The sequence below is a fragment of the Oncorhynchus mykiss genome, chromosome 12, assembly GCF_013265735.2.
Source record: "Oncorhynchus mykiss isolate Arlee chromosome 12, USDA_OmykA_1.1, whole genome shotgun sequence".
Lineage (NCBI taxonomy): Eukaryota > Metazoa > Chordata > Actinopteri > Salmoniformes > Salmonidae > Oncorhynchus > Oncorhynchus mykiss.
Window position 1 is genome coordinate 100,733,530 of NC_048576.1, and position 25,895 is coordinate 100,759,424.

Genomic DNA, 25,895 nt, shown 5'->3' on the forward strand with positions numbered 1-25,895 from the left:
ACAGGTGTTGTATATAGTGGTAGTGTTAGACAGGTGTTGTATATAGTGGTAGTGTTAGACAGGTGTTGTATATAGTGGTAGTGTGAGACAGGTGTTGTATATAGTGGTAGTGTTAGACAGGTGTTGTATATAGTGGTAGTGTTAGACAGGTGTGGTAGTGTTAGACAGGTGTTGTATATAGTGGTAGTGTTAGACAGGTGTGGTAGTGTTAGACAGGTGTTGTGTATATAGTGGTAGTGTTAGACAGGTGTTGTATATAGTGGTAGTGTTAGACAGGTGTTGTATATAGTGGTAGTGTTAGACAGGTGTTGTATATAGTGGTAGTGTTAGACAGGTGTGGTAGTGTTAGACAGGTGTTGTATATAGTGGTAGTGTTAGACAGGTGTGGTAGTTTTAGACAGGTGTTGTATATAGTGGTAGTGTGAGACAGGTGTTGTATATAGTGGTAGTGTTAGACAGGTGTTGTATATAGTGGTAGTGTTAGACAGGTGTGGTAGTTTTAGACAGGTGTTGTATATAGTGGTAGTGTGAGACAGGTGTTGTATATAGTGGTAGTGTTAGACAGGTGTTGTATATAGTGGTAGTGTGAGACAGGTGTTGTATATAGTGGTAGTGTGAGACAGGTGTTGTTTATATAGTGGTAGTGTTAGACAGGTGTTGTATGTCGTGTTAGTTTAGACAGCTGTTGTATATAGTGGTAGTGTTAGACAGGTGTTGTTTATAGTGGTAGTGTTAGACAGGTGTTGTATATAGTGGTAGTGTTAGACAGGTGTTGTATATAGTGGTAGTGTGAGACAGGTGTTGTATATAGTGGTAGTGTGAGACAGGTGTTGTTTATATAGTGGTAGTGTTAGACAGGTGTTGTATGTCGTGTTAGTTTAGACAGCTGTTGTATATAGTGGTAGTGTTAGACAGGTGTTGTTTATAGTGGTAGTGTTAGACAGGTGGGGTAGTGTTAGACAGCTGTTGTATATAGTGGTAGTGTTAGACAGGTGTGCTGTCCAGGTGACTGTTGTCAGGTACAGGTGACAGGTAAGCTATCTGAGAACACATCTCCTCTCCTTACTTTTATACCTGCAGCACTGTGGGATATAAATAGACATCGCGTCACTCCTGCTTCAGACATGTGAGAGGGGACTTCACTTGAAAGGCATTTGAGTTTCTTCCTTGTTTTAGTTTCTTGACTTTTCCACCCTGCTGCTCGTAAACTATGGTGCCATTCTGAAATGTGTGTGTGTGTGTGTTCTCAGGTACGTCCACCGGCCCTGTCTCCAGGTGATGGAGGCCATGCTAGTCGCCGCGGTAACGGCCACGGTGTCGTTCGCCATGATCTATTTCTCTAATGACTGTCAGCCTCTCGGACCTGACCAGTCAGAGGACTACCCTCTACAGGTACACGCACACACACACACACACACACACACACACACACACACACACACACACACACGCGCAATTGTGGAGACACAATTAAGTCCCTTTCAAAGCACTATTTTCCTTAACCCTCACCCTAGCTCCTCCCCCTAGCTCCTAGCCCCTCCCCCTAGCCCCTATCCCTAATTCTAACTTTAACCCTAAACCCCCTAGAAATAGCGTTTGACCTTGTGGGGGGGGACTAATAAAATGTCCCCAGTTGGCCACATTTTTGTTTGTTTACTTTTCTTGTGGGAACTTCTGGTCCCCACAAGTGTAGTTAAACGCATCCAAACACACCCCCACTCACTCACATGCTCTGCCTCCAGTTGTTCTGCGCGGATGGAGAGTATAACTCCATGGCAACGGCCTTCTTCAACACACCCGAGAGGAGCGTCCGCAGTCTCTTCCACAACCCACCAGGTAGACTGTTTGTGTGCCTGGTCGATTCACCAGATCACTGTTTTTATGGTGCACTGTGTCTCTGCGATGTGATAGTGCCCCCTAGTGTTGAACTAGCAGACTGCTTCACCACAATGCTCCCTTCAGATGTCTGTTTACACTACACTACACTATTCAGTTGGAAAGTCATCTGTTTTAATTATTATGAATGTACAAAGTTTGCAATGAACACATTTTTGTATTTCTGTCTCACTCACTCTCTCTCTCGGTCTCTCTCTCTTTCTCTCTTTCTCTCTCGGTCTCTCTCTTTCTCTCTCTCTTTCTTTCTCTCTTTCTTTCTCTCTCTCTCTCTTTCTCTCTCTCTCGGTCTCTCTCTCTCTCTCTCGGTATCTCTCTCTCTCTCTCTCTCTCTCTCTCTCTCTCTCTCTCTCTCGGTATCTCTCTCTCTCTCTCTCTCTCTCTCTCTCTCGGTATCTCTCTCTCTCTCTCTCTCTCTCTCTCTCTCGGTATCTCTCTCTCTCTCTCTCTCTCTCTCTCTCGGTATCTCTCTCTCTCTCTCTCTCTCTCTCGCTCTCTCGGTATCTCTCTCTCTCTCTCTCTCTCTCTCTCTCTCTCTCGGTATCTCTCTCTCTCTCTCTCTCTCTCTCTCTCTCTCTGTATCTCTCTCTCTCTCTCTCTCTCTCTCTGTATCTCTCTCTCTCTCTCTCTCTCTCTCTCTCTCTCTCTCTTTCTCTCGGTATCTCTCTCTTTCTTTCTTCTTCTTCCAGGTTCCTACAACCCTCTGACTCTAAGTCTGTTTACGTTGACCTATTTCTTCCTGGCCTGTTGGACCTATGGCCTGACTGTCTCAGCTGGAGTCTTCATCCCATCTCTGCTCATAGGAGCAGCCTGGGGAAGACTGTTTGGGATACTGCTGGCTGCTATCACGCCCAACGGATCGGTGAGGGGGCTTTATGGCCCTCATTATGGGGGTTATATGGCCATCATTATGGGGGTTATATGGGGGTTATATGACCATCATTATGGGGGTTATATGACCATCATTATGGGGGTTATATGACCATCATTATGGGGGTTATATGGCCATCATTATGGGGGTTATATGACCATCATTATGGGGGTTATATGGCCATCATTATGGGGGTTATATGACCATCATTGTAGGGGTTATATGACCATCATTATGGGGGTTATATGGCCATCAATATGGGGGTTATATGGCCATCATTGTGGGGGTTGTATGGTCATCATTATGGGGGTTACATGGCCATCATTATGGGGGTTATATGGTCATCATTATGGGGGTTATATGGCCATCATTATGGGGGTTATATGACCATCATTATGGGGGTTATATGGCCATCATTATGGGGGTTATATGGCCATCATTATGGGGGTTATATGACCATCATTATGGGGGTTATATGGCCATCATTGTGGGGGTTATATGACCATTATTATGGGGGTTATATGGCCATCATTATGGGGGTTATATGGCCATCATTATGGGGGTTATATGACCATCATTATGGGGGTTATATGACCATCATTATGGGGGTTATATGGCCATCATTATGGGGGTTATATGGCCATCATTATGGGGGTTATATGACCATCATTATGGGGGTTATATGGCCATCATTATGGGGGTTATATGGCCATCATTATGGGGGTTATATGGCCATCATTATGGGGGTTATATGGACATCATTGTGGGGGTTATATGGGGGTTATATGGCCATCATTATGGGGGTTATATGGCCATCATTATGGGGGTTATATGGGGGTTATATGGCCATCATTATGGGGGTTATATGGACATCATTATGGGGGTTATATGGGGGTTATATGGACATCATTGTGGGGGTTATATGGGGGTTATATGGCCATCATTATGGGGGTTATATGGCCATCATTATGGGGGTTATATGGGGGTTATATGGCCATCATTATGGGGTCTATATGGACATCATTATGGGGGTTATATGGGGGTTATATGGCCATCATTATGGGGGTTATATGGCCATCATTGTGGGGGTTGTATGGTCATCATTATGGGGGTTATATGGCCATCATTATGGGGGTTATATGGTCATCATTATGGGGGTTATATGGCCATCATTATTGGGGTTATATGGCCATCATTATGGGGGTTATATGGCCATCATTATGGGGGTTATATGACCATCATTATGGGGGTTATATGGCCATCATTATGGGGGTTATATGGCCATCATTGTGGGGGTTATATGGGGGTTATATGGCCATCATTATGGGGGTTATATGGCCATCATTATGGGGGTTATATGGGGGTTATATGGCCATCATTATGGGGGTTATATGGACATCATTATGGGGGTTATATGGACATCATTGTGGGGGTTATATGACATCATTGTGGGGGTTATATGGACATCATTGTGGGGGTTATATGACATCATTCTCCCCGTTGTGCCACACTGTTGAGACTCTTTGTATGGCACGCTGAAATCTCCCAGTCAATTAATGCCAACACAATGACAGGTCTATCCCAATACAGTAGTACACATTACTCTGGTCTGAACCCCGTAGTGCTCTCTGGTCTGAACCCCGTAGTGCTCTCTGGTTTGAACCCTGTAGTCCTCTCTGGTCTGAACCCATTAGTGCTCTCTGGTTTGAACCCCTTAGTCCTCTCTGGTTTGAACCCCTTAGTCCTCTCTGGTTTGAACCCTGTAGTGCTCTCTGGTTTGAACCCTGTAGTCCTCTCTGGTTTGAACCCCCTTAGTCCTCTCTGGTGTGAACCCCGTAGTCCTCTCTGGTTTGAACCCTGTAGTCCTCTCTGGTTTACACCCCGTAGTGCTCTCTGGTCTGAACCCTGTAGTGCTCTCTGGTTTGAACCCTGTATTGCTCTCTGGTCTGAACCCTGTAGTACTCTCTGGTTTGAACCCCCTTAGTCCTCTCTGGTTTGAACCCCCTTAGTGCTCTCTGGTCTGAACCCCGTAGTCCTCTCTGGTTTGAACCCTGTAGTGCTCTCTGGTCTGAACCGCGTAGTGCTCTCTGGTCTGAACCCCGTAGTGCTCTCTGGTCTGAACCCCGTAGTGCTCTCTGGTTTGAACCCCGTAGTACTCTCTGGTTTGAACCCTGTAGTGCTCTCTGGTCTGAACCCCGTAGTGCTCTCTGGTCTGGACCCCAAGGTGCCCTCTGGTCTGAACCCCGTAGTCCTCTCTGGTCTGGACCCTGTAGTGCGCTCTGGTCTGGACCCCAAGGTGCCCTCTGGTCTGAACCCCGTAGTCCTCTCTGGTCTGAACCCTGTAGTCCTCTCTGGTTTGAACCCTGTAGTGTTCTCTGGTGTGAACCCCGTAGTGCTCTCTGGTCTGAACCCCAAGGTGCTCTCTGGTTTGAACCCTGTAGTGCTCTCTGGTGTGAACCCTGTAGTGCTCTCTGGTCTGAACCCTGTAGTGCTCTCTGGTCTGAACCCTGTAGTGCTCTCTGGTCTGAACCCTGTAGTGCTCTCTGGTTTGAACCCTGTAGTCCTCTCTGGTCTGAACCCCATAGTCCTCTCTGGTTTGAACCCTGTAGTGCTCTCTGGTTTGAACCCTGTAGTCCTCTCTGGTCTGGACCCCGTAGTGCTCTCTGGTTTGAACCCCGTAGTGCTCTCTGGTCTGAACCCCGTGGTGCTCTCTGGTCTGAACCCCGTAGTGCTCTCTGGTCTGAACCCCGTAGTGCTCTCTGGTCTGAACCCCGTAGTCCTCTCTGGTCTGAACCCCGTAGTGCTCTCTGGTCTGAACCCCGTAGTGCTCTCTGGTGTGAACCCCGTGGTGCTCTCTGGTTTGAACCCTGTAGTCCTCTCTGGTTTGAACCCTGTAGTCCTCTCTGGTCTGAACCCCGTAGTCCTCTCTGGTGTGAACCCCTTAGTCCTCTCTGGTTTGAACCCTGTGGTGCTCTCTGGTTTGAACCCTGTAGTCCTCTCTGGTCTGAACCCCGTAGTCCTCTCTGGTCTGAACCCTGTAGTGCTCTCTGGTCTGAACCCCATAGTCCTCTCTGGTTTGAACCCTGTAGTGCTCTCTGGTCTGAACCCTGTAGTCCTCTCTGGTTTGAACCCTGTAGTACTCTCTGGTTTGAACCCCCTTAGTCCTCTCTGGTTTGAACCCCCTTAGTGCTCTCTGGTCTGAACCCCGTAGTCCTCTCTGGTTTGAACCCTGTAGTGCTCTCTGGTCTGAACCCCGTAGTGCTCTCTGGTCTGAACCCCGTAGTGCTCTCTGGTCTGAACCCCGTAGTGCTCTCTGGTTTGAACCCCGTAGTCCTCTCTGGTTTGAACCCTGTAGTGCTCTCTGGTCTGAACCCCGTAGTGCTGTCTGGTCTGGACCCCAAGGTGCCCTCTGGTCTGAACCCCGTAGTCCTCTCTGGTCTGGACCCTGTAGTGCGCTCTGGTCTGGACCCCAAGGTGCCCTCTGGTCTGAACCCCGTAGTCCTCTCTGGTCTGAACCCTGTAGTCCTCTCTGGTTTGAACCCTGTAGTGTTCTCTGGTTTGAACCCCATAGTGCTCTCTGGTTTGAACCCTGTAGTCCTCTCTGGTCTGAACCCTGTAGTCCTCTCTGGTGTGAACCCCGTAGTGCTCTCTGGTCTGAACCCCAAGGTACTCTCTGGTTTGAACCCTGTAGTGCTCTCTGGTGTGAACCCTGTAGTGCTCTCTGGTTTGAACCCCGTAGTGCTCTCTGGTCTGAACCCTGTAGTGCTCTCTGGTCTGAACCCTGTAGTGCTCTCTGGTTTGAACCCTGTAGTCCTCTCTGGTCTGAACCCCATAGTCCTCTCTGGTTTGAACCCTGTAGTGCTCTCTGGTTTGAACCCTGTAGTCCTCTCTGGTCTGGACCCCGTAGTGCTCTCTGGTTTGAACCCCGTAGTGCTCTCTGGTCTGAACCCCGTGGTGCTCTCTGGTTTGAACCCCGTAGTGCTCTCTGGTCTGAACCCTGTAGTCCTCTCTGGTCTGGACCCTGTAGTGCTCTCTGGTTTGAACCCCGTAGTGCTCTCTGGTTTGAACCCTGTAGTCCTCTCTGGTTTGAACCCTGTAGTCCTCTCTGGTCTGAACCCCGTAGTCCTCTCTGGTGTGAACCCCTTAGTCCTCTCTGGTTTGAACCCTGTGGTGCTCTCTGGTTTGAACCCTGTAGTCCTCTCTGGTCTGGACCCCGTAGTGCTCTCTGGTTTGAACCCTGTAGTCCTCTCTGGTCTGAACCCTGTAGTGCTCTCTGGTTTGAACCCCGCAGTGCTCTCTGGTCTGAACCCCGTGGTGCTCTCTGGTCTGAACCCCGTAGTGCTCTCTGTGAATGCTTGGTGGGGGCCTGCTGCTCTTCAACAGCTGCTTTGACAAACACAGACATAGCATCGTACACTGGCCAGATTGGTGTCAATAATGTTTGTGTGTCGCTCTCTTTCTCAGGTTTGGGCCGTTCCAGGGAAGTATGCTTTAATGGGAGCTGCAGCACAACTGGGTGAGTGTCATTCCTGGGGTCCTTCCTCTGGTGTAGAGATGTCACACTGACTGTTTACCTGATAGGAATGAGTAATGTAATGTCTCGTCCTCTCCTCTAGGGGGCATAGTGAGGATGACTCTCAGTTTAACAGTCATCACGACTGTATATACTGTATTAATAATAGGTAATGTAATGTCTCCTCCTCTCCTCTAGGGGGCATAGTGAGGATGACTCTCAGTTTAACAGTCATCACGACTGTATATACTGTATTAATAATAGGTAATGTAATGTCTCGTCCTCTCCTCTAGGGGGCATAGTGAGGATGACTCTCAGTTTAACAGTCATCACGACTGTATATACTGTATTTATAATTAGTAATGTAATGTCTCCTCCTCTCCTCTAGGGGGCATAGTGAGGATGACTCTCAGTTTAACAGTCATCACGACTGTATATACTGTATTAATAATAGGTAATGTAATGTCTCGTCCTCTCCTCTAGGGGGCATAGTGAGGATGACTCTCAGTTTAACAGTCATCACGACTGTATATACTGTATTAATAATAGGTAATGTAATGTCTCCTCCTCTCCTCTAGGGGGCATAGTGAGGATGACTCTCAGTTTAACAGTCATCACGACTGTATATACTGTATTAATAATAAGTAATGTAATGTCTCGTCCTCTCCTCTAGGGGGCATAGTGAGGATGACTCTCAGTTTAACAGTCATCACGACTGTATATACTGTATTAATAATAGGTAATGTAATGTCTCCTCTCCTCTAGGGGGCATAGTGAGGATGACTCTCATGACTGTATATACTGTATTAATAATAGGTAATGTAATGTCTCGTCCTCTCCTCTAGGGGGCATAGTGAGGATGACTCTCAGTTTAACAGTCATCACGACTGTTTATACTGTATTAATAATAGGTAATGTAATGTCTCCTCCTCTCCTCTAGGGGGCATAGTGAGGATGACTCTCAGTTTAACAGTCATCACGACTGTATATACTGTATTTATAATTAGTAATGTAATGTCTCCTCCTCTCCTCTAGGGGGCATAGTGAGGATGACTCTCAGTTTAACAGTCATCACGACTGTATATACTGTATTAATAATAAGTAATGTAATGTCTCCTCCTCTCCTCTAGGGGGCATCGTGAGGATGACTCTCACGACTGTATATACTGTATTAATAATTAGTAATGTAATGTCTCGTCCTCTCCTCTAGGGGGCATAGTGAGGATGACTCTCATGACTGTATATACTGTATTTATAATTAGTAATGTAATGTCTCCTCCTCTCCTCTAGGGGGCATAGTGAGGATGACTCTCACGACTGTATATACTGTATTAATAATTAGTAATGTAATGTCTCCTCCTCTCCTCTAGGGGGCATAGTGAGGATGACTCTCATGACTGTATATACTGTATTTATAATTAGTAATGTAATGTCTCCTCCTCTCCTCTAGGGGGCATAGTGAGGATGACTCTCATGACTGTATATACTGTATTTATAATTAGTAATGTAATGTCTCGTCCTCTCCTCTAGGGGGCATAGTGAGGATGACTCTCACGACTGTATATACTGTATTAATAATAGGTAATGTAATGTCTCCTCCTCTCCTCTAGGGGGCATAGTGAGGATGACTCTCAGTTTAACAGTCATCACGACTGTTTATACTGTATTAATAATGAGTAATGTAATGTCTCCTCCTCTCCTCTAGGGGGCATAGTGAGGATGACTCTCAGTTTAACAGTCATCACGACTGTATATACTGTATTAATAATAGGTAATGTAATGTCTCCTCCTCTCCTCTAGGGGGCATAGTGAGGATGACTCTCAGTTTAACAGTCATCATGGTGGAAGCAACAGGAAACGTGACGTACGGTCTCCCCATCATGTTGGTGCTGCTGACGGCCAAGATAGTAGGGGACTACTTTGTGGAGGTGAGTCTTGAGGCACATATAATATATACTATACTGATTTAACGAGGCCATCCGTAGTGGACCAAAAACCAGGCTCCCCCGTCACTGTCTTGGCCTGAAGACATGTTACCACTGTTTAATTCATAGACGCAACTATCGATGCAAGGAGTGACCCTCCACAGATATTAACATGATCGTTTTAACCATATGTAGAGGATGGGCGCGGCAGGGTAGCCTAGTGGTTAGAGTGTAGAGGAGGCAGGGTAGCCTAGTGGTTAGAGTGTAGAGGTGGCAGGGTAGCCTAGTGGTTAGAGTGTAGAGGTGGCAGGTAGCCTAGTGGTTAGAGTGTAGAAGTGGCAGGTAGCCTAGTGGTTAGAGTGTAGAGGTGGCAGGGTAGCCCAGTGGTTAGAGTGTAGAGGCGGCAGGGTAGCCTAGTGGTTAGAGTGTAGAGGCGGCAGGGTAGCCTAGTGGTTAGTGTACAGGCGGCAGGGTAGCCTAGTGGTTAGAGTGTAGAGGCGGCAGGGTAGCCTAGTGGTTAGAGTGTAGAGGTGGCAGGGTATCCTAGAGGTTAGAGTGTAGAGGCGGCAGGGTAGCCTAGTGGTTAGAGCGTTGGACTAGTAACCGGAAGGTTGTAAGTTCATATCCCCGAGCTGACAAGGTGCAAATCTGTCGTTCTGCCCCTGAACAGGCAGTCAACCCACTGTTCCTAGGCCGTCATTGAAAATAAGAATTTGTTCTTAACTGAATTGCCTAGTAAAATAAAGGTAATATAAAAAAATGTACAATGTTTGTTCACAGATATTAGACTACTGCTTATCCTTTGGTTCTGAATGGGGTTACAACAGTTCAATTAATATCAGCTCATGATGTAAGTTATTTTCTAGAACAATCAATAAGTATTTATTATTGGTCTAGAAATCCCAAAACGGCAATATCCTGTCAATGAAGAGGGTTGAAGGGTGGGGCCAAACTCCTCCGTTGTCTTGGTGACGTAGCTACCACGTAGTAACAGCCTGAAGCTCTCCATGCACACGCACTGAGACTGTGTGACAGTGCCCTGCCCACTGAGACTGTGGGAGACTGTGGGAGACTGTGGGAGACTGTGTGAGAGTGCCCTGCCCACTGAGACTGTGGGAGACTGTGGGACAGTGCCCTGCCCACTGAGACTGTGGGAGACTGTGGGACAGTGCCCTGCCCACTGAGACTGTGGGAGACTGTGGGACAGTGCCCTGCCCACTGTGACTGTGGGAGACTGTGTGAGAGTGCCCTGCCCACTGAGACTGTGTGAGACTGAAGTGTTGCATCTCATCTCAGTATCTGTGGTGTTGCTCGTGGCAACGGAAGTCTCAGTTGAATGTTTGTCGTTCAGTCTGTTCAGTCTGTGTAGTAATCCATCTGGTCGTTCTGAGGTTCAGTCTGTGTAGTAATCCATCTGGTTGTGTCTCAGGGTCGTTCTGAGGTTCAGTCTGTGTAGTAATCCATCTGGTTGTTCTGAGGTTCAGTCTGTGTAGTAATCCATCTGGTTGTTCTGAGGTTCAGTCTGTGTAGTAATCCATCTGGTTGTTCTGAGGTTCAGTCTGTGTAGTAATCCATCTGGTCGTTCTGAGGTTCAGTCTGTGTAGTAATCCATCTGGTCGTTCTGAGGTTCAGTCTGTGCAGTAATCCATCTGGTCGTTCTGAGGATTCAGTCTGTGTAGTAATCCATCTGGTTGTTCCTCAGGGTTGTTCTGAGGATTCAGTCTGTGTAGTAATCCATCTGGTTGTGTCTCAGGGTCGTTCTGAGGTTCAGTCTGTGTAGTAATCCATCTGGTTGTTCCTCAAGGTCGTTCTGAGGATTCAGTCTGTGTAGTAATCCATCTGGTTGTTCCTCAGGGTCGTTCTGAGGTTCAGTCTGTGTAGTAATCCATCTGGTTGTTCCTCAGGGTCGTTCTGAGGTTCAGTCTGTGTAGTAATCCATCTGGTTGTTCCTCAGGGTCGTTCTGAGGTTCAGTCTGTGTAGTAATCCATCTGGTTGTTCTGAGGTTCAGTCTGTGTAGTTATCCATCTGGTTGTTCTGAGGTTCAGTCTGTGTAGTAATCCATCTGGTTGTTCTGAGGTTCAGTCTGTGTAGTAATCCATCTGGTCGTTCTGAGGTTCTGTCTGTGTAGTAATCGATCTGGTTGTTCCTCAGGGTCGTTCTAAGGTTCTGTCTGTGTAGTAATCGATCTGGTTGTTCCTCAGGGTCGTTCTAAGGTTCTGTCTGTGTAGTAATCGATCTGGTTGTTCCTCAGGGTCGTTCTGAGGTTCAGTCTGTGTAGTAATCCATCTGGTTGTTCCTCAGGGTCGTTCTGAGGTTCAGTCTGTGTAGTAATCCATCTGGTTGTTCCTCAGGGTCTGTATGACATCCACATCAAGCTGCAGAGTGTTCCCTTCCTGCACTTGGAGGCCCCTGCCACCTCCCACTGGTTAACAGCCAGGTAAGCCACTCTCTTACTCTCTCCGTTTCCCATTGGCTTAACTACCAGTTGACCCTCTGACCTCACTACTCTCCTTTTTCTCTCTCTCTAAATCTTCCCCCTCTCTCTAAATCTCCCCCCCTCTCTCTCTAAATCTCCCCCCCTCTCTCTAAATCTCCCCCTCTCTCTCTAAATCTCCCCCTCTCTCTCTAAATCTCCCCCTCTCTCTCTAAATCTCCCCCTCTCTCTCTAAATCTCCCCCTCTCTCTCTAAATCTCCCTCTCTCTCTCTAAATCTCACCCTCCATCCTCCCCCTCTCTCTCTAAATCTCCCCCTCTCTCTCTAAATCTCCCTCTCTCTCTCTAAATCTCCCCCTCCATCCTTCCCCTCTCTCTCTAAATCTCCCCCTCTCTCTCTAAATCTCCCCCTCTCTCTCTAAATCTCCCCCTCTCTCTCTAAATCTCCCCCCTCTCTCTAAATCTCCCCCCTCTCTCTAAATCTCCCCCTCTCTCTCTAAATCTCCCCCTCTCTCTCTAAATCCCCCCCTCTCTCTCTAAATCTTCCCCTCTCTCTCTAAATCTTCCCCTCTCTCTAAATCTCCCCCCTCTCTCTAAATCTCCCCCCTCTCTCTAAATCTCTACTTCTCTCTCTAAATCTCCCCCTCTCTCTCTAAATCTCACCCTCCATCCTTCCCCCTCTTTCTAAATCTTCCCCCCTCTCTCTAAATCTCCCCCTCTCTCTCTAAATCTCCCCCTCTCTCTCTAAATCTCTCCCTCCATCTCTCTCTAAATCTCTCCCTCCATCTCTCTCTAAATCTCCCCCTCTCTCTAAATCTCCCTCTCTCTCTCTAAATCTCACCCTCCATCCTCCCCCTCTCTCTAAATCTCCCCCTCTCTCTCTAAATCTCCCTCTCTCTCTCTAAATCTCCCCCTCCATCCTTCCCCTCTCTCTCTAAATCTCCCCCTCTCTCTCTAAATCTCCCCCTCTCTCTCTAAATCTACCCCTCTCTCTCTAAATCTCCCCCTCTCTCTCTAAATCTTCCCCTCTCTCTCTAAATCTCTCCCTCCATCTCTCTCTAAATCTCCCCCTCTCTCTCTCCAAATCTCCCCTCTCTCTCTAAATCTCCCTCTCTCTCTAAATCTCCCACTCTCTCTAAATCTCCCCCCCTCTCTCTAAATCTCCCCCTCTCTCTCTAAATCTCCCCCTCTCTCTAAATCTCTCCCTCCATCTCTCTCTAAATCTCTCCCTCCATCTCTCTCTAAATCTCCCCCTCTCTCTCTAAATCTCCCCTTCTCTCTCTAAATATCCCCCTCTCTCTCTAAATCTCCCCCTCTCTCTCTAAATCTTCCCCTCTCTCTAAATCTCCCCCTCTCTCTCTAAATCTCACCCTCCATCCTCCCCCCCTCTCTCTCTAAATCTCCCCCTCTCTCTCTAAATCTCCCCCTCTCTCTAAATCTTCCCCTCTCTCTCTAAATCTCCCACTCTCTCTCTAAATCTCACCCTCCATCCTTCCCCTCTCTCTAAATCTCCCCCTCTCTCTCTAAATCTCCCCCTCTCTCTCCAAATCTCCCCCTCTCTCTCTAAACCTTTCCCTCTCTCTCTAAATCTCTCCCTCCATCTCTCTCTAAATCTCCCCCTCTCTCTCCAAATCTACCCCTCTCTCTCTAAATCTCCCCCTCTCTCTCTAAATCTCCCCCCTCTCTCTCTAAATCTTCCCCTCTCTCTAAATCTCCCCCCTCTTTCTAAATCTCCCCCTCTCTCTAAATCTCCCCCTCTCTCTCTAAATCTCCCCCTCTCTCTCTCTAAATCTCCCCCTCTCTCTCTAAATCTCACCCTCCATCCTTCCCCCCTCTCTCTAAATCTCCCCCCTCTCTCTAAATCTCCCCCTCTCTCTCTAAATCTCCCCCTCTCTCTCTAAATCTCCCCCTCTCTCTCTAAATCTCTCCCTCCATCTCTCTCTAAATCTCTCCCTCCATCTCTCTCTAAATCTCCCCCTCTCTCTAAATCTCCCCCTCTCTCTCTAAATCTCCCTCTCTCTCTAAATCTCACCCTCCATCCTCCCCCTCTCTCTCTAAATCTCCCCCTCTCTCTCTAAATCTCCCTCTCTCTCTCTAAATCTCCCCCTCCATCCTTCCCCTCTCTCTCTAAATCTCCCCCTCTCTCTCTAAATCTCCCCCTCTCTCTCTAAATCTCCCCCTCTCTCTAAATCTCCCCTTCTCTCTCTAAATCTCCCCCTCTCTCTAAATCTCCCCCTCTCTCTCTAAATCTTCCCCTCTCTAAATCTCCCCCTCTCTCTCTAAATCGCCCCCTCTCTCTCTAAATCGCCCCCTCTCTCTCTAAATCGCCCCCTCTCTCTCTAAATCGCCCCCTCTCTCTCTAAATCTCCCCCTCTCTCTCTAAATCTTCCTCTCTCTCTAAATCTCCCCCTCTCTCTCTAAATCTCCCTCCATCTCTCTCTCCACCTGGCCCTCCCTCCATCCTTCCTCTCTCTCCACCTGGCCCTCCCTCCATCCTCCATCTCTCTCTCCACCTGGCCCTCCCTCCATCCTTCCTCTCTCTCAGGGAGGTGATGGGTGCCCCAGTCACCTGTTTTAACCGTATAGAAAAGGTTGGCACCATCGTGGACGTCCTTAGCAACACCTCCACCAATCACAACGGCTTCCCTGTCGTCGTGCCGGTCGCCGCTAGCGACGATGTATGGAAAGCTCCGCCCGAAGGCCATTCATTTCTTATAGTTGGGCTTGACTTCTAATTGGCTGAGAAAGTTAATTATCTCTGAACAGTCTGACTCCTCCTTCTTTCATTCATCCTTGCTTTCTGTCTTCTCTTTCATTCATCCCTTCATCCCTTCATCCTCTCCTCAGCTGGGGAAGATCTGTGGACTCATCCTTCGTTCTCAGCTCATTGTTCTGCTCAAACACAAGGTGAGAGAAGCTGTAGGTGTCTGTCTGTCTGTCTGTCTGTCTGTCCTGTCTGTCTGTCCTGTCTGTCTGTCCTTTCTGTCTGTCCTGTCTCTGTATTAATCTCTCTCACATTCTCTCTCTCTCTCCTCTCTCTCTGTCCAGGTGTTTGTAGAGCTGGCTCGGTCCAGGTTGACCCAGAGGAAGCTACAGCTGAAGGACTTTAGGGATGCCTACCCTCGCTTCCCCCCCATCCAGAGTATCCACGTCTCCCAGGATGAGAGGGAGTGCATGATGGACCTGACAGAGTTCATGAACCCTACACCCTACACCGTACCACAGGTATATACTGTGCCTTCAGAAAGGACTCCTTGGTGAATTCCACATTTTGTTACACACATTTACACACAACACCACATAATGACAAAGTGAAAACTACAATGTTATCTCCTATCACAGCCATTAAACTCTGTCAGTTAGGTTAGTGTTGTGGAGTAACTACTATGTAGTTGCTCCATCCTCAGTGTTCTCCTATCACAGCCATTAAACTCTGTCAAGTAGGTTAGTATTGTGGAGTAACTATAATGTTGTTGATCCATCCTCAGTTTTCTCCTGTCACAGCCATTAAACTCTGTAACTGTTTTTAAGTAAACATTGGCCTCATGGTGAAATCCCTGAGTGGTTTCCTTCCTCTCCGGCAACTGAGTTAGGAAGGATTCCTGTGTATTTGTAGTGACTGGGTTTATTGATACACCATCCAAAGTGTAATTTATAACTTCACCATGTTCAAAGGGATATTCACTGTCTGCTTTTAAAATGTTGACCCATCTAGGGTTTGTGGAGTAACACATTTAGAAAGTAACCTACCAACCCTGTCGACCAATAGGAGCCCTTTGTGAGGCAGTGGAAAACCTCCCTGGTCTTTATGGTTGAATCTGTGTTTGTAATTCACCGAGGGACCTTACAGGGACCACACACGCAGAGTACACACCCCCTCTCTCTCTCTCTCTCCCCCAACAGGAGACGTCTCTTCCTCGTGTGTTTAAGTTGTTCAGAGCTCTGGGTCTCAGGCACCTGGTCGTAGTGGACAGCGAGAACAGGGTGAGTTACTGTGTGTGTGTGTACACCTACAGTACTGCGTGTGTGTGATAATATATGTATATATATATGATCTGGTGTGTATAGGTTCAACTATATAGATGTTCTATGTGTTAATAGCATATATTCAATATTTTGTTCAGAATTAATTTTTCTACAAATGATGTCCTATTCCCTATATAGTGTCCTTAAACCACCTGGGACCAGTCCCTGTTCTCTAATGATGATGATAATGTCCTATTCCCTATATAGTGTCCTTATACCACCTGGGACCAGTCCCTGTTCTCTGATGATGTGTAACCTGTCTCTTCTATCTATAGGTTGTAGGTCTGGTATAACCTGTCTCTTCTCTCGATAGGTTGTTGGTCTGTTATAACCTGTCTCTTCTCTCTACAGGTTGTAGGTCTGTTATAACCTGTCTCTTCTCTCTACAGGTTGTAGGTCTGGTGACCAGGAAGGACTTGGCTCGCTACCACCTGGGGAAACACGGACTGGAGGAGATGCAACTGGCTCAGACATGATGCACATCCTACTATTATTACTACCACCCACACACACAAGAGACTACACTGGTCACCTGTTGCCTAGTTACCTGTGAGACCCCCCAATCTATGCATTCTGATACTCCCGGGGTTAGAGGTTAGAGGTCCTTGTCAATCACCGATGCCAAAACAGTCCGTCTGACTTTCACCATAACAGCATAACAACTACAGCCTCTCTCTCTGTCTCTCTGTCTCTCTCTCTCCCTCTCTTTCTCTTTCTCTCTGTCTCTCCCTCTCTCTTTGTCTCCCTCTCTCTTTGTCTCCCTCTCTCTTTGTCTCCCTCTCTCTTTGTCTCCCTCTCTCTTTGTCTCTCTCTCCCTTTGTCTCTCTCTCCCTCTGTCTCTCTGTCTCTCTGTCTCTCTCTCTCTGTCTCTCCCTTTGTCTCTCTCTCTCTCTCTCTCTCTCTCTCTCTCTCTCTCTCTCTCTCTCTCTCTCTCTCTCTCTCTCTCTCTCTCTCTCTCTCTCTCTCTCTCTCTCTCTCTCTCTCTCTCTCAACAAGGCTATAATGCAGACATAATTCTTTATAAGACTTGTCTTTCTGTGGTTTTATAATGATCCTGACTCGTTTCTGACATCCGTTTTGAGTCTGTTGATAAGTGGCCTTATCGAAAGCCATTATGACGTCATGAGTTTACAAAGCATTATAAGGGCTCCTATATATGCGCTATAATGCATTATAAGGGCTCCTATATATGCGCTATAATGCATTATAAGGGCTCCTATAGATGCGCTATAATGCATTATAAGGGCTCCTATAGATGCGCTATAATTCATTATAAGGGCTCCTATAGATGCGCTATAATTCATTATAAGGGCTCCTATAGATGCGCTATAATGCATCATACCCGTTGGCGCTTTAATGAAGACTCTCCCTGACCCAACACGTTAATAAGCCTGCTGATAAATCTGATTTGCACTGTGTGAAACGAAGGAGAAGAAGGAATCTTTTATTTATTCTGGACTTGTTTTAAAGTAGTCTGTCTGTCGACCCACTGGGAGAGGCTGCTGAGCTACAGACTACACAGACCTTTTACTCATGTTTTCTGTTTGGAGACTTCATTCAGTAGGAAATGACACGAGGTCAGAAGTATGCAGGTATGTTTTGTATTTTTGCTGAGGTTTCCCAACGTGGAATTAGAATGAATGTATTGAAATGAATAGAAATGAATTGTGATTCATTGTTCGCTCCTGGTAACAGTTGGACTGCAGTGATCGTCTGCGTCCACTAGGGGGTGTTGTTGAGGTCTGTAGCTTTCCTAGCAGGACACGGTGGTTGTGGGATTGAAATGAATAGAAATGAATTGTGATTCATTGATCACTCCTGGTAACAGTTGGACTGCAGTGATCGTCTGCGTTCACTAGGGGGGGGGGGGGGGGGGGGTGTTGAGGTCTGTAGCTTTCCTAGCAGGACACAGTGGTTGTGGGATTGAAATGAAGGTATTTATGACAGTGTATACAACATGTACATGGCCAGGGGTTTCTCCTGACATAACCTAACCAGGGAAACCTCTGGGCTCGGGTTGGGCGCTACCCACACTTCCATACTGTTTCTGTACCATACTGGGGCGTACGGTACTACCAGAAGTGCACACAAAGACACTATTTCAAATTATTATTATTATTTTAAACATTTTACGATATGGAAAATCATACCCTCATTATATACTACTGCCTGTATAGGGATGTTACGTTACCTACCCAGAACTCTGCTTGTGTTCTAGATGGAACCTAATATAGTTCACTATATCTCTCTCTCTGTCTCTCTCTCGGTCTGTCTGTCTGTCTCTCTCCCTCTCGGTCTGTCTGTCTGTCTCTCTCCCTCTCGGTCTGTCTGTCTGTCTCTCTCCCTCTCGGTCTGTCTGTCTGTCTCTCGGTCTGTCTGTCTGTCTGTCTCTCTCCCTCGGTCTGTCTGTCTGTCTGTCTGTCTGTCTGTCTCTCTCCCTCTCGGTCTGTCTGTCTGTCTGTCTGTCTGTCTGTCTGTCTGTCTGTCTGTCTGTCTGTCTCTCTCCCTCTCGGTCTGTCTGTCTGTCTCTCTCCCTCTCTGTCTGTCTGTCTGTCTGTATCTCTCCCTCTCGGTCTGTCTGTCTGTCTCTCTCCCTCTCGGTCTGTCTGTCTGTCTGTCTGTCTGTCTGTCTGTCTGTCTGTCTGTCTGTCTGTCTCTCTCCCTCTCGGTCTGTCTGTCTGTCTGTCTGTCTGTCTGTCTGTCTCTCTCTCGGTCTGTCTCTCTCTCTCTCTCATAAGGTGCCATTTGGGACACAAGTATTTATTTCTCTCTAGATGTTTTGCACTCTGACCTCCTTATAGAAACATAGACATTTACATTGTCAATGTAAAAATCAATGCTGTGTTTCCCTGATGTGAAAACATAAGTCCATCTGAATGACAACATGCAGACAGGGTGGGCTCTGGTCTAAAGTAGTGCACTATATAGGGAATAGGGTGCCATGGGGCTCTGGTCTAAAGTAGTGCACTATATAGGGAGTTGGGTGCCATAGGGCTCTGGTCTAAAGTAGTGCACTATATAGGGAGTAGGGTGCCATGGGGCTCTGGTCTAAAGTAGTGCACTATATAGGGAGTTGGGTGCCATAGATCTCTGGTCTAAAGTAGTGCACTATATAGGGAATAGGGTGCCATAGATCTCTGGTCTAAAGTAGTGCACTATATAGGGAGTAGGGTGCCATGGGGCTCTGGTCTAAAGTAGTGCACTATATAGGGAGTAGGGTGCCATGGGGCTCTGGTCTAAAGTAGTGCACTATATAGGGAGTAGGGTGTCATTTGGTATACAGATGGTCTGTTTGTATTTCAGTTGGTGTGTCAGTCTTTACTAGCCAGGATGCCAGATATGTTTGTTGTGACTGTCTGTGTAGAAGCTGGAGACGGGCTGGTGTAACCTGGCAACCCGGCTGGATCATTTCCAACAGGGATGACTAATCGTCTCTACAAAAAGGTCTGCTGTATCGCCTAGCAACCCGACGATTTCTAGAATGGAAATCCATACTAGACCGTCTGATTGGTCCAACCCGTTGGTTTCTGGGACCAGAGCCGGAACACCTGGGGCTGTAGCTTCATTTTGATGCTCTGATTGGTTACAGATGATCCAATCGCTGATGACGACTTCGTTTTGATACTCTGATTGGTTAGAGATGATCCAATCGCTGATGACGACTTCGTTTTGATACTCTGATTGGTTAGAGATGATCCAATCGCTGATGACGACTTCGTTTTGATACTCTGATTGGTTAGAGATGATCCAATCGCTGATGACGACTTCGTTTTGATACTCTGATTGGTTAGAGATGATCCAATCGCTGATGACGACTTCGTTTTGATACTCTGATTGGTTAGAGATGATCCAATCGCTGATGACGACTTCATTTTGATGCTCTGATTGGTTAGAGATGATCCAATCGCTGATGACCACTTTGTTTTTGTACAACAGCCCTCATTTTGACATCACCACAAACCGACTTCAGCGATGTCAGTCTCAGACTGAAGTAAGTAGCGAACGTAAAACAGAAGGAGGGATTCAGTTTGTGTCGTCAGGTCCACCTGCTGTTAGCGTCGGCTTTAGTTCCAACCAAGCGCTACCAGAACCGGACTCAACTGATCGCTCTGACATAAATAAATAATGATTGATAAGAGGTTCTGTAATAAAGACGTTGATTTAGATGAATGAGTTGTTACTGTTGAGTCGGAGCAGAAACCTGCAGCTGTAGGGTCAGATTGGACCCCCTGGTTTGACTCCAAACAGCTGTAGGGTCAGATTGGACCCCCTGGTTTGACTCCAAACAGCTGTAGGGTCAGATTGGACCCCCTGGTTTGACTCCAAACAGCTGTAGGGTCAGATTGGACCCCCTGGTTTGACTCCAAACAGCTGTAGGGTCAGATTGGACCCCCTGGTTTGACTCCAAACAGCTGTAGGGTCAGATTGGACCCCCTGGTTGGACTCCAAACAGCTGTAGGGTCAGATTGGACCCCCTGGTTTGACTCCAAACAGCTGTAGGGTCAGATCGGACCCCCTGGTTTGACTCTAAACAGCTGTAGGGTCAGATTGGACCCCCTGGTTTGACTCCAAACAGCTATAGGGTCAGATTGGACCCCCTGGTTTGACTCCAAACAGCTGTAGGGTCAGATTGGACCCCCTGGTTTGACTCCAAACAGCTGTAGGGTCAGATCGGACCCCCTGGTTTGACTCCAAACAGCTGTAGGGTCAGATTGGACCCCCTGGTTTGACTCCAAACAGCTGTAGGGTCAGATTGGACCCCCTGGTTTGACTCCAAACCCTCAGATGATCATGTGGAATCAACAAATTAACTTGTTTTTTCTAGATATTTTTCTGACATGATTTAAAATCTGTTTTTCTTCTTTCAATCCTCTGTTTGTTTTGACACTTTGTCTTCGGTCACTGGATGATTTAGTCTGCATCTGAAACGGCCCCCTATTCCCTATGTAGGGCTCTGATCAGAAGTAGTGCACTATGTAGAGAATAGGGTGTTATAGAGCTCTGGCACCCTATTCCCTATGTAGGGCTCTGATCAGAAGTAGTGCACTATGTAAGGAATAGGGTGTTATAAAGCTCTGGCACCCTATTCCCTATGTAGGGCTCTGATCAGAAGTAGTGCACTATGTAGGGAATAGGGTGTTATAGAGCTCTGGCACCCTATTCCCTATGTAGGGCTCTGATCAGAAGTAGTGCACTATGTAGGGAATAGGGTGTTATAGAGCTCTGGCACCCTATTCCCTATGTAGGGCTCTGATCAGAAGTAGTGCACTATGTAGGGAATAGGGTGTTATAGAGCTCTGGCACCCTATTCCCTATGTAGGGCTCTGATCAGAAGTAGTGCACTATGTAGGGAGTAGAGGGTTCTAGAGCTCTGGCACCCTATTCCCTATGTAGGGCTCTGATCAGAAGTAGTGCACTATGTAGGGAATAGGGTGCCAGTTGGAACATATGTTTACTGTCTGTTGCTTTGTTTAGTTTTGTGTGTTTTGTACAGTTCTAGATGTTCAGTAAAGATGATCCTGTTTTATAACTATTTGAAAACCCCCTGTTGTGTGAACGAATAAAGTGATGTATTAATATCTGAGTCATGTTGTCTGTTAAAGAGAACACGGACCGCTGTGAGTCGCAGGACAACTGTGATGAGCAGCGGGTGTCCCGTCCTGTCGCCTCTGACCGCTGTGAGTCGCAGGACAACTGTGATGAGCAGCGGGTGTCCCGTCCTGTCGCCTCTGACCGCTGTGAGTCGCAGGACAACTGTGATGAGCAGCGGGTGTCCGTCCTGTCGCCTCTGACCGCTGTGAGTCGCAGGACAACTGTGATGAGCAGCGGGTGTCCGTCCTGTCGCCTCTGACCGCTGTGAGTCGCAGGACAACTGTGATGAGCAGCGGGTGTCCCGTCCTGTCGCCTCTGACCGCTGTGAGTCGCAGGACAACTGTGATGAGCAGCGGGTGTCCGTCCTGTCGCCTCTGACCGCTGTGAGTCGCAGGACAACTGTGATGAGCAGCGGGTGTCCCGTCCTGTCGCCTCTGACCGCTGTGAGTCGCAGGACAACTGTGATGAGCAGCGGGTGTCCCGTCCTGTCGCCTCTGACCGCTGTGAGTCGCAGGACAACTGTGATGAGCAGCGGGTGTCCCGTCCTGTCGCCTCTGACCGCTGTGAGTCGCAGGACAACTGTGATGAGCAGCAGGTGTCCCGTCCTGTCGCCTCTGACCGCTGTGAGTCGCAGGACAACTGTGATGAGCAGCGGGTGTCCCGTCCTGTCGCCTCTGACCGCTGTGAGTCGCAGGACAACTGTGATGAGCAGCGGGTGTCCCGTCCTGTCGCCTCTGACCGCTGTGAGTCGCAGGACAACTGTGATGAGCAGCGGGTGTCCGTCCTGTCGCCTCTGACCGCTGTGAGTCGCAGGAGAACTGTGATGAGCAGCGGGTGTCCGTCCTGTCGCCTCTGACCGCTGTGAGTCGCAGGACAACTGTGATGAGCCCTGTCGCCTCTGACCAACGAATATTGGCCCCCCTGTTTTTGTATAAATTGTCTTGACAATTCTACATGTTGGACACAGCAGGTGATTTACTGCACACTGTCATGTTAGTGAATCTCTGACTCTCGTTCTCCCTCTACTTTCTCTTGGTTACACATGTTAGTGAATCTCTGACTCTCATTCTCCCTCCACTTTCTCTTGGTTACACATGTTAGTGAATCTCTGACTCTCGTTCTCCCTCTACTTTCTCTTGGTTACATATGTTAGTGAATCTCTGACTCTCGTTCTCCCTCTACTTTCTCTTGGTTACACATGTTAGTGAATCTCTGACTCTCGTTCTCCCTCTACTTTCTCTTGGTTACACATGTTAGTGAATCTCTGACTCTCGTTCTCCCTCTACTTTCTCTTGGTTACACATGTTAGTGAATCTCTGACTCTCGTTCTCCCTCCCTCCACTTTCTCTTGGTTACATATGTTAGTGAATCTCTGACTCTCGTTCTCCCTCTACTTTCTCTTGGTTACACATGTTAGTGAATCTCTGACTCTCGTTCTCCCTCCACTTTCTCTTGGTTACACCATTACTCCATGTGGTTAAGACACCAAGGCAGAACGGATGACAAAAGCATTTTATACTGCACTATGAATCAAGGGGCTGGCAGAATGGCTAGTGCTGATATTAATGGTGACGTAGTGCTGATATTAATGGTGACGTAGTGCTGATATTAATGGTGACGTAGTGCTGATATTAATGGTGACGTAGTGCTGATATTAATGGTGACGTAGTGCTGATATTAATGGTGACGTAGTGCTTATATTAATGGTGACGTAGTGCTGATATTAATGGTGCCGTAGTGCTGATATTAATGGTGACGTAGTGCTGATATTAATGGTGACGTAGTGCTGATATTAATGGTGCCGTAGTGCTGATATTAATGGTGACGTAGTGCTGATATTAATGGTGACGTAGTGCTGATATTAATGGTGACGTAGTGCTTATATTAATGGTGACGTAGTGCTGATATTAATGGTGACGTAGTGCTGATATTAATGGTGCCGTAGTGCTGATATTAATGGTGACGTAGTGCTGATATTAATGGTGACGTAGTGCTGATATTAATGGTGACGTAGTGCTGATATTAATGGTGACGTAGTGCTGATATTAATGGTGCCGTAGTGCTGATATTAATGGTGACGTAGTGCTGATATTAATGGTGACGTAGTGCTTATATTAATGGTGACGTAGTGCTGATATTAATGGTGACGTAGTGCTGATATTAATGGTGACGTAGTGCTGATATTAATGGTGACGTAGTGCTGATATTAATGGTGACGTAGTGCTGATATTAATGGTGACGTAGTGCTGATATTAATGGTGCCGTAGTGCTGATATTAATGGTGACGTAGTGCTGATATTAATGGTGACGTAGTGCTGATATTAATGGTGACGTAGTGCTGATATTAATGGTGCCGTAGTGCTGATATTAATGGTGACGTAGTGCTGATATTAATGGTGACGTAGTGCTGATATTAATGGTGACGTAGTGCTGATATTAATGGTGACGTAGTGCTGATATTAATGGTGACGTAGTGATGATATTAATGGTGACGTAGTGCTGATATTAATGGTGACGTAGTGCTGATATTAATGGTGACGTAGTGCTGATATTAATGGTGACGTAGTGCTGATATTAATGGTGACGTAGTGATGATATTAATGGTGACGTAGTGATGATATTAATGGTGACGTAGTGCTGATATTAATGGTGACGTAGTGATGATATTAATGGTGACGTAGTGATGATATTAATGGTGACATAGTGCTGATATTAATGGTGACATAGTGCTGATATTAATGGTGACGTAGTGCTGATATTAATGGTGACGTAGTGCTGATATTAATGGTGACGTAGTGCTGATATTAATGGTGACATAGTGCTGATATTAATGGTGACGTAGTGCTGATATTAATGGTGACATAGTGCTGATATGAATGGTGCCGTAGTGCTGATATTAATGGTGACGTAGTGCTGATATTAATGGTGCCGTAGTGCTGATATTAATGGTGCCGTAGTGCTGATATTAATGGTGACGTAGTGCTGATATTAATGGTGACGTAGTGCTGATATTAATGGTGACGTAGTGCTGATATTAATGGTGACATAGTGCTGATATTAATGGTGCCGTAGTGCTGATATTAATGGTGACATAGTGCTGATATTAATGGTGACGTAGTGCTGATATTAATGGTGACATAGTGCTGATATTAATGGTGACGTAGTGCTGATATTAATGGTGTCGTAGTGCTGATATTAATAGTGACATAGTGCTGATATTAATGGTGACGTAGTGCTGATATTAATGGTGACGTAGTGCTGATATTAATGGTGAGGTAGTGCTGATATTAATGGTGACGTAGTGCTGATATTAATGGTGACGTAGTGCTGATATTAATGGTGACGTAGTGCTGATATTAATGGTGACGTAGTGCTGATATTAATGGTGTCGTAGTGCTGATATTAATGGTGACGTAGTGCTGATATTAATGGTGACGTAGTGCTGATATTAATGGTGACGTAGTGCTGATATTAATGGTGACGTAGTGCTGATATTAATGGTGACGTAGTGCTGATATTAATGGTGACGTAGTGCTGATATTAATGGTGACATAGTGCTGATATTAATGGTGACGTAGTGCTGATATTAATGGTGACGTAGTGCTGATATTAATGGTGACGTAGTGCTGATATTAATGGTGACGTAGTGCTGATATTAATGGTGACATAGTGCTGATATTAATGGTGACGTAGTGCTGATATTAATGGTGACGTAGTGCTGATATTAATGGTGACATAGTGCTGATATTAATGGTGACGTAGTGCTGATGTTAATGGTGACGTAGTGCTGATGTTAATGGTGACGTAGTGCTGATGTTAATGGTGACGTAGTGCTGATGTTAATGGTGACGTAGTGCTGATATTAATGGTGACGTAGTGCTGATATTAATGGTGACGTAGTGCTGATATTAATGGTGACGTAGTGCTGATATTAATGGTGACGTAGTGCTGATATTAATGGTGACGTAGTGCTGATATTAATGGTGACGTAGTGCTGATATTAATGGTGACGTAGTGCTGATATTAATGGTGACGTAGTGCTGATATTAATGGTGACGTAGTGCTGATATTAATGGTGACGTAGTGCTGATATTAATGGTGACGTAGTGCTGATATTAATGGTGACGTAGTGCTGATATTAATGGTGCCGTAGTGCTGATATTAATGGTGACGTAGTGCTGATATTAATGGTGACGTAGTGCTGATTTTAATGGTGACGTAGTGCTGATGTTAATGGTGACGTAGTGCTGATGTTAATGGTGACGTAGTGCTGATGTTAATGGTGACGTAGTGCTGATATTAATGGTGACGTAGTGCTGATGTTAATGGTGACGTAGTGCTGATATTAATGGTGACGTAGTGCTGATGTTAATGGTGACGTAGTGCTGATGTTAATGGTGACGTAGTGCTGATGTTAATGGTGACATAGTGCTGATATTAATGGTGACTTGTGCAACACCCCCCCCCTCCATATTCTATTTAAATCAATCAAAATAAGACAACTAGACTTAACTTTTAAGTAGTACTTACTAAAGAATGTCTAAATCAAAGTGATTTAAATAGATTTTTAGCACACTTGTGTGAACCCCTATGCCCTTCTACATCTCTAATGCCGAGTTCAGAGATGTCATCCAGGCAGAA

At 46.5% G+C, this 25,895-nt stretch overlaps 2 protein-coding genes across 2 annotated transcripts in view; one reads left to right on the top strand and one right to left on the bottom strand.

Annotated features, from left to right (window-relative positions):
- The window catches only part of LOC110538858 (chloride channel 7), a 60,441-nt gene extending 44,271 nt beyond the window's left edge, over positions 1-16,170 (top strand). Inside the window, exons 15-25 of the mRNA XM_036939586.1 lie at positions 1,251-1,392; positions 1,743-1,836; positions 2,583-2,755; positions 7,229-7,280; positions 9,078-9,205; positions 11,555-11,640; positions 14,182-14,314; positions 14,484-14,543; positions 14,685-14,861; positions 15,540-15,620; positions 16,052-16,170. Coding sequence (XP_036795481.1) covers positions 1,251-1,392; positions 1,743-1,836; positions 2,583-2,755; positions 7,229-7,280; positions 9,078-9,205; positions 11,555-11,640; positions 14,182-14,314; positions 14,484-14,543; positions 14,685-14,861; positions 15,540-15,620; positions 16,052-16,138 — 1,213 coding nt within the window. The 3' untranslated portion in view covers positions 16,139-16,170. The remainder of the gene's footprint in view (positions 1-1,250; positions 1,393-1,742; positions 1,837-2,582; positions 2,756-7,228; positions 7,281-9,077; positions 9,206-11,554; positions 11,641-14,181; positions 14,315-14,483; positions 14,544-14,684; positions 14,862-15,539; positions 15,621-16,051) is intronic.
- Positions 1-25,895, bottom strand: part of LOC110539068 (NLR family CARD domain-containing protein 3) — a 1,005,455-nt gene that overhangs the window by 904,100 nt on the left and 75,460 nt on the right. The window lies entirely within an intron of this gene.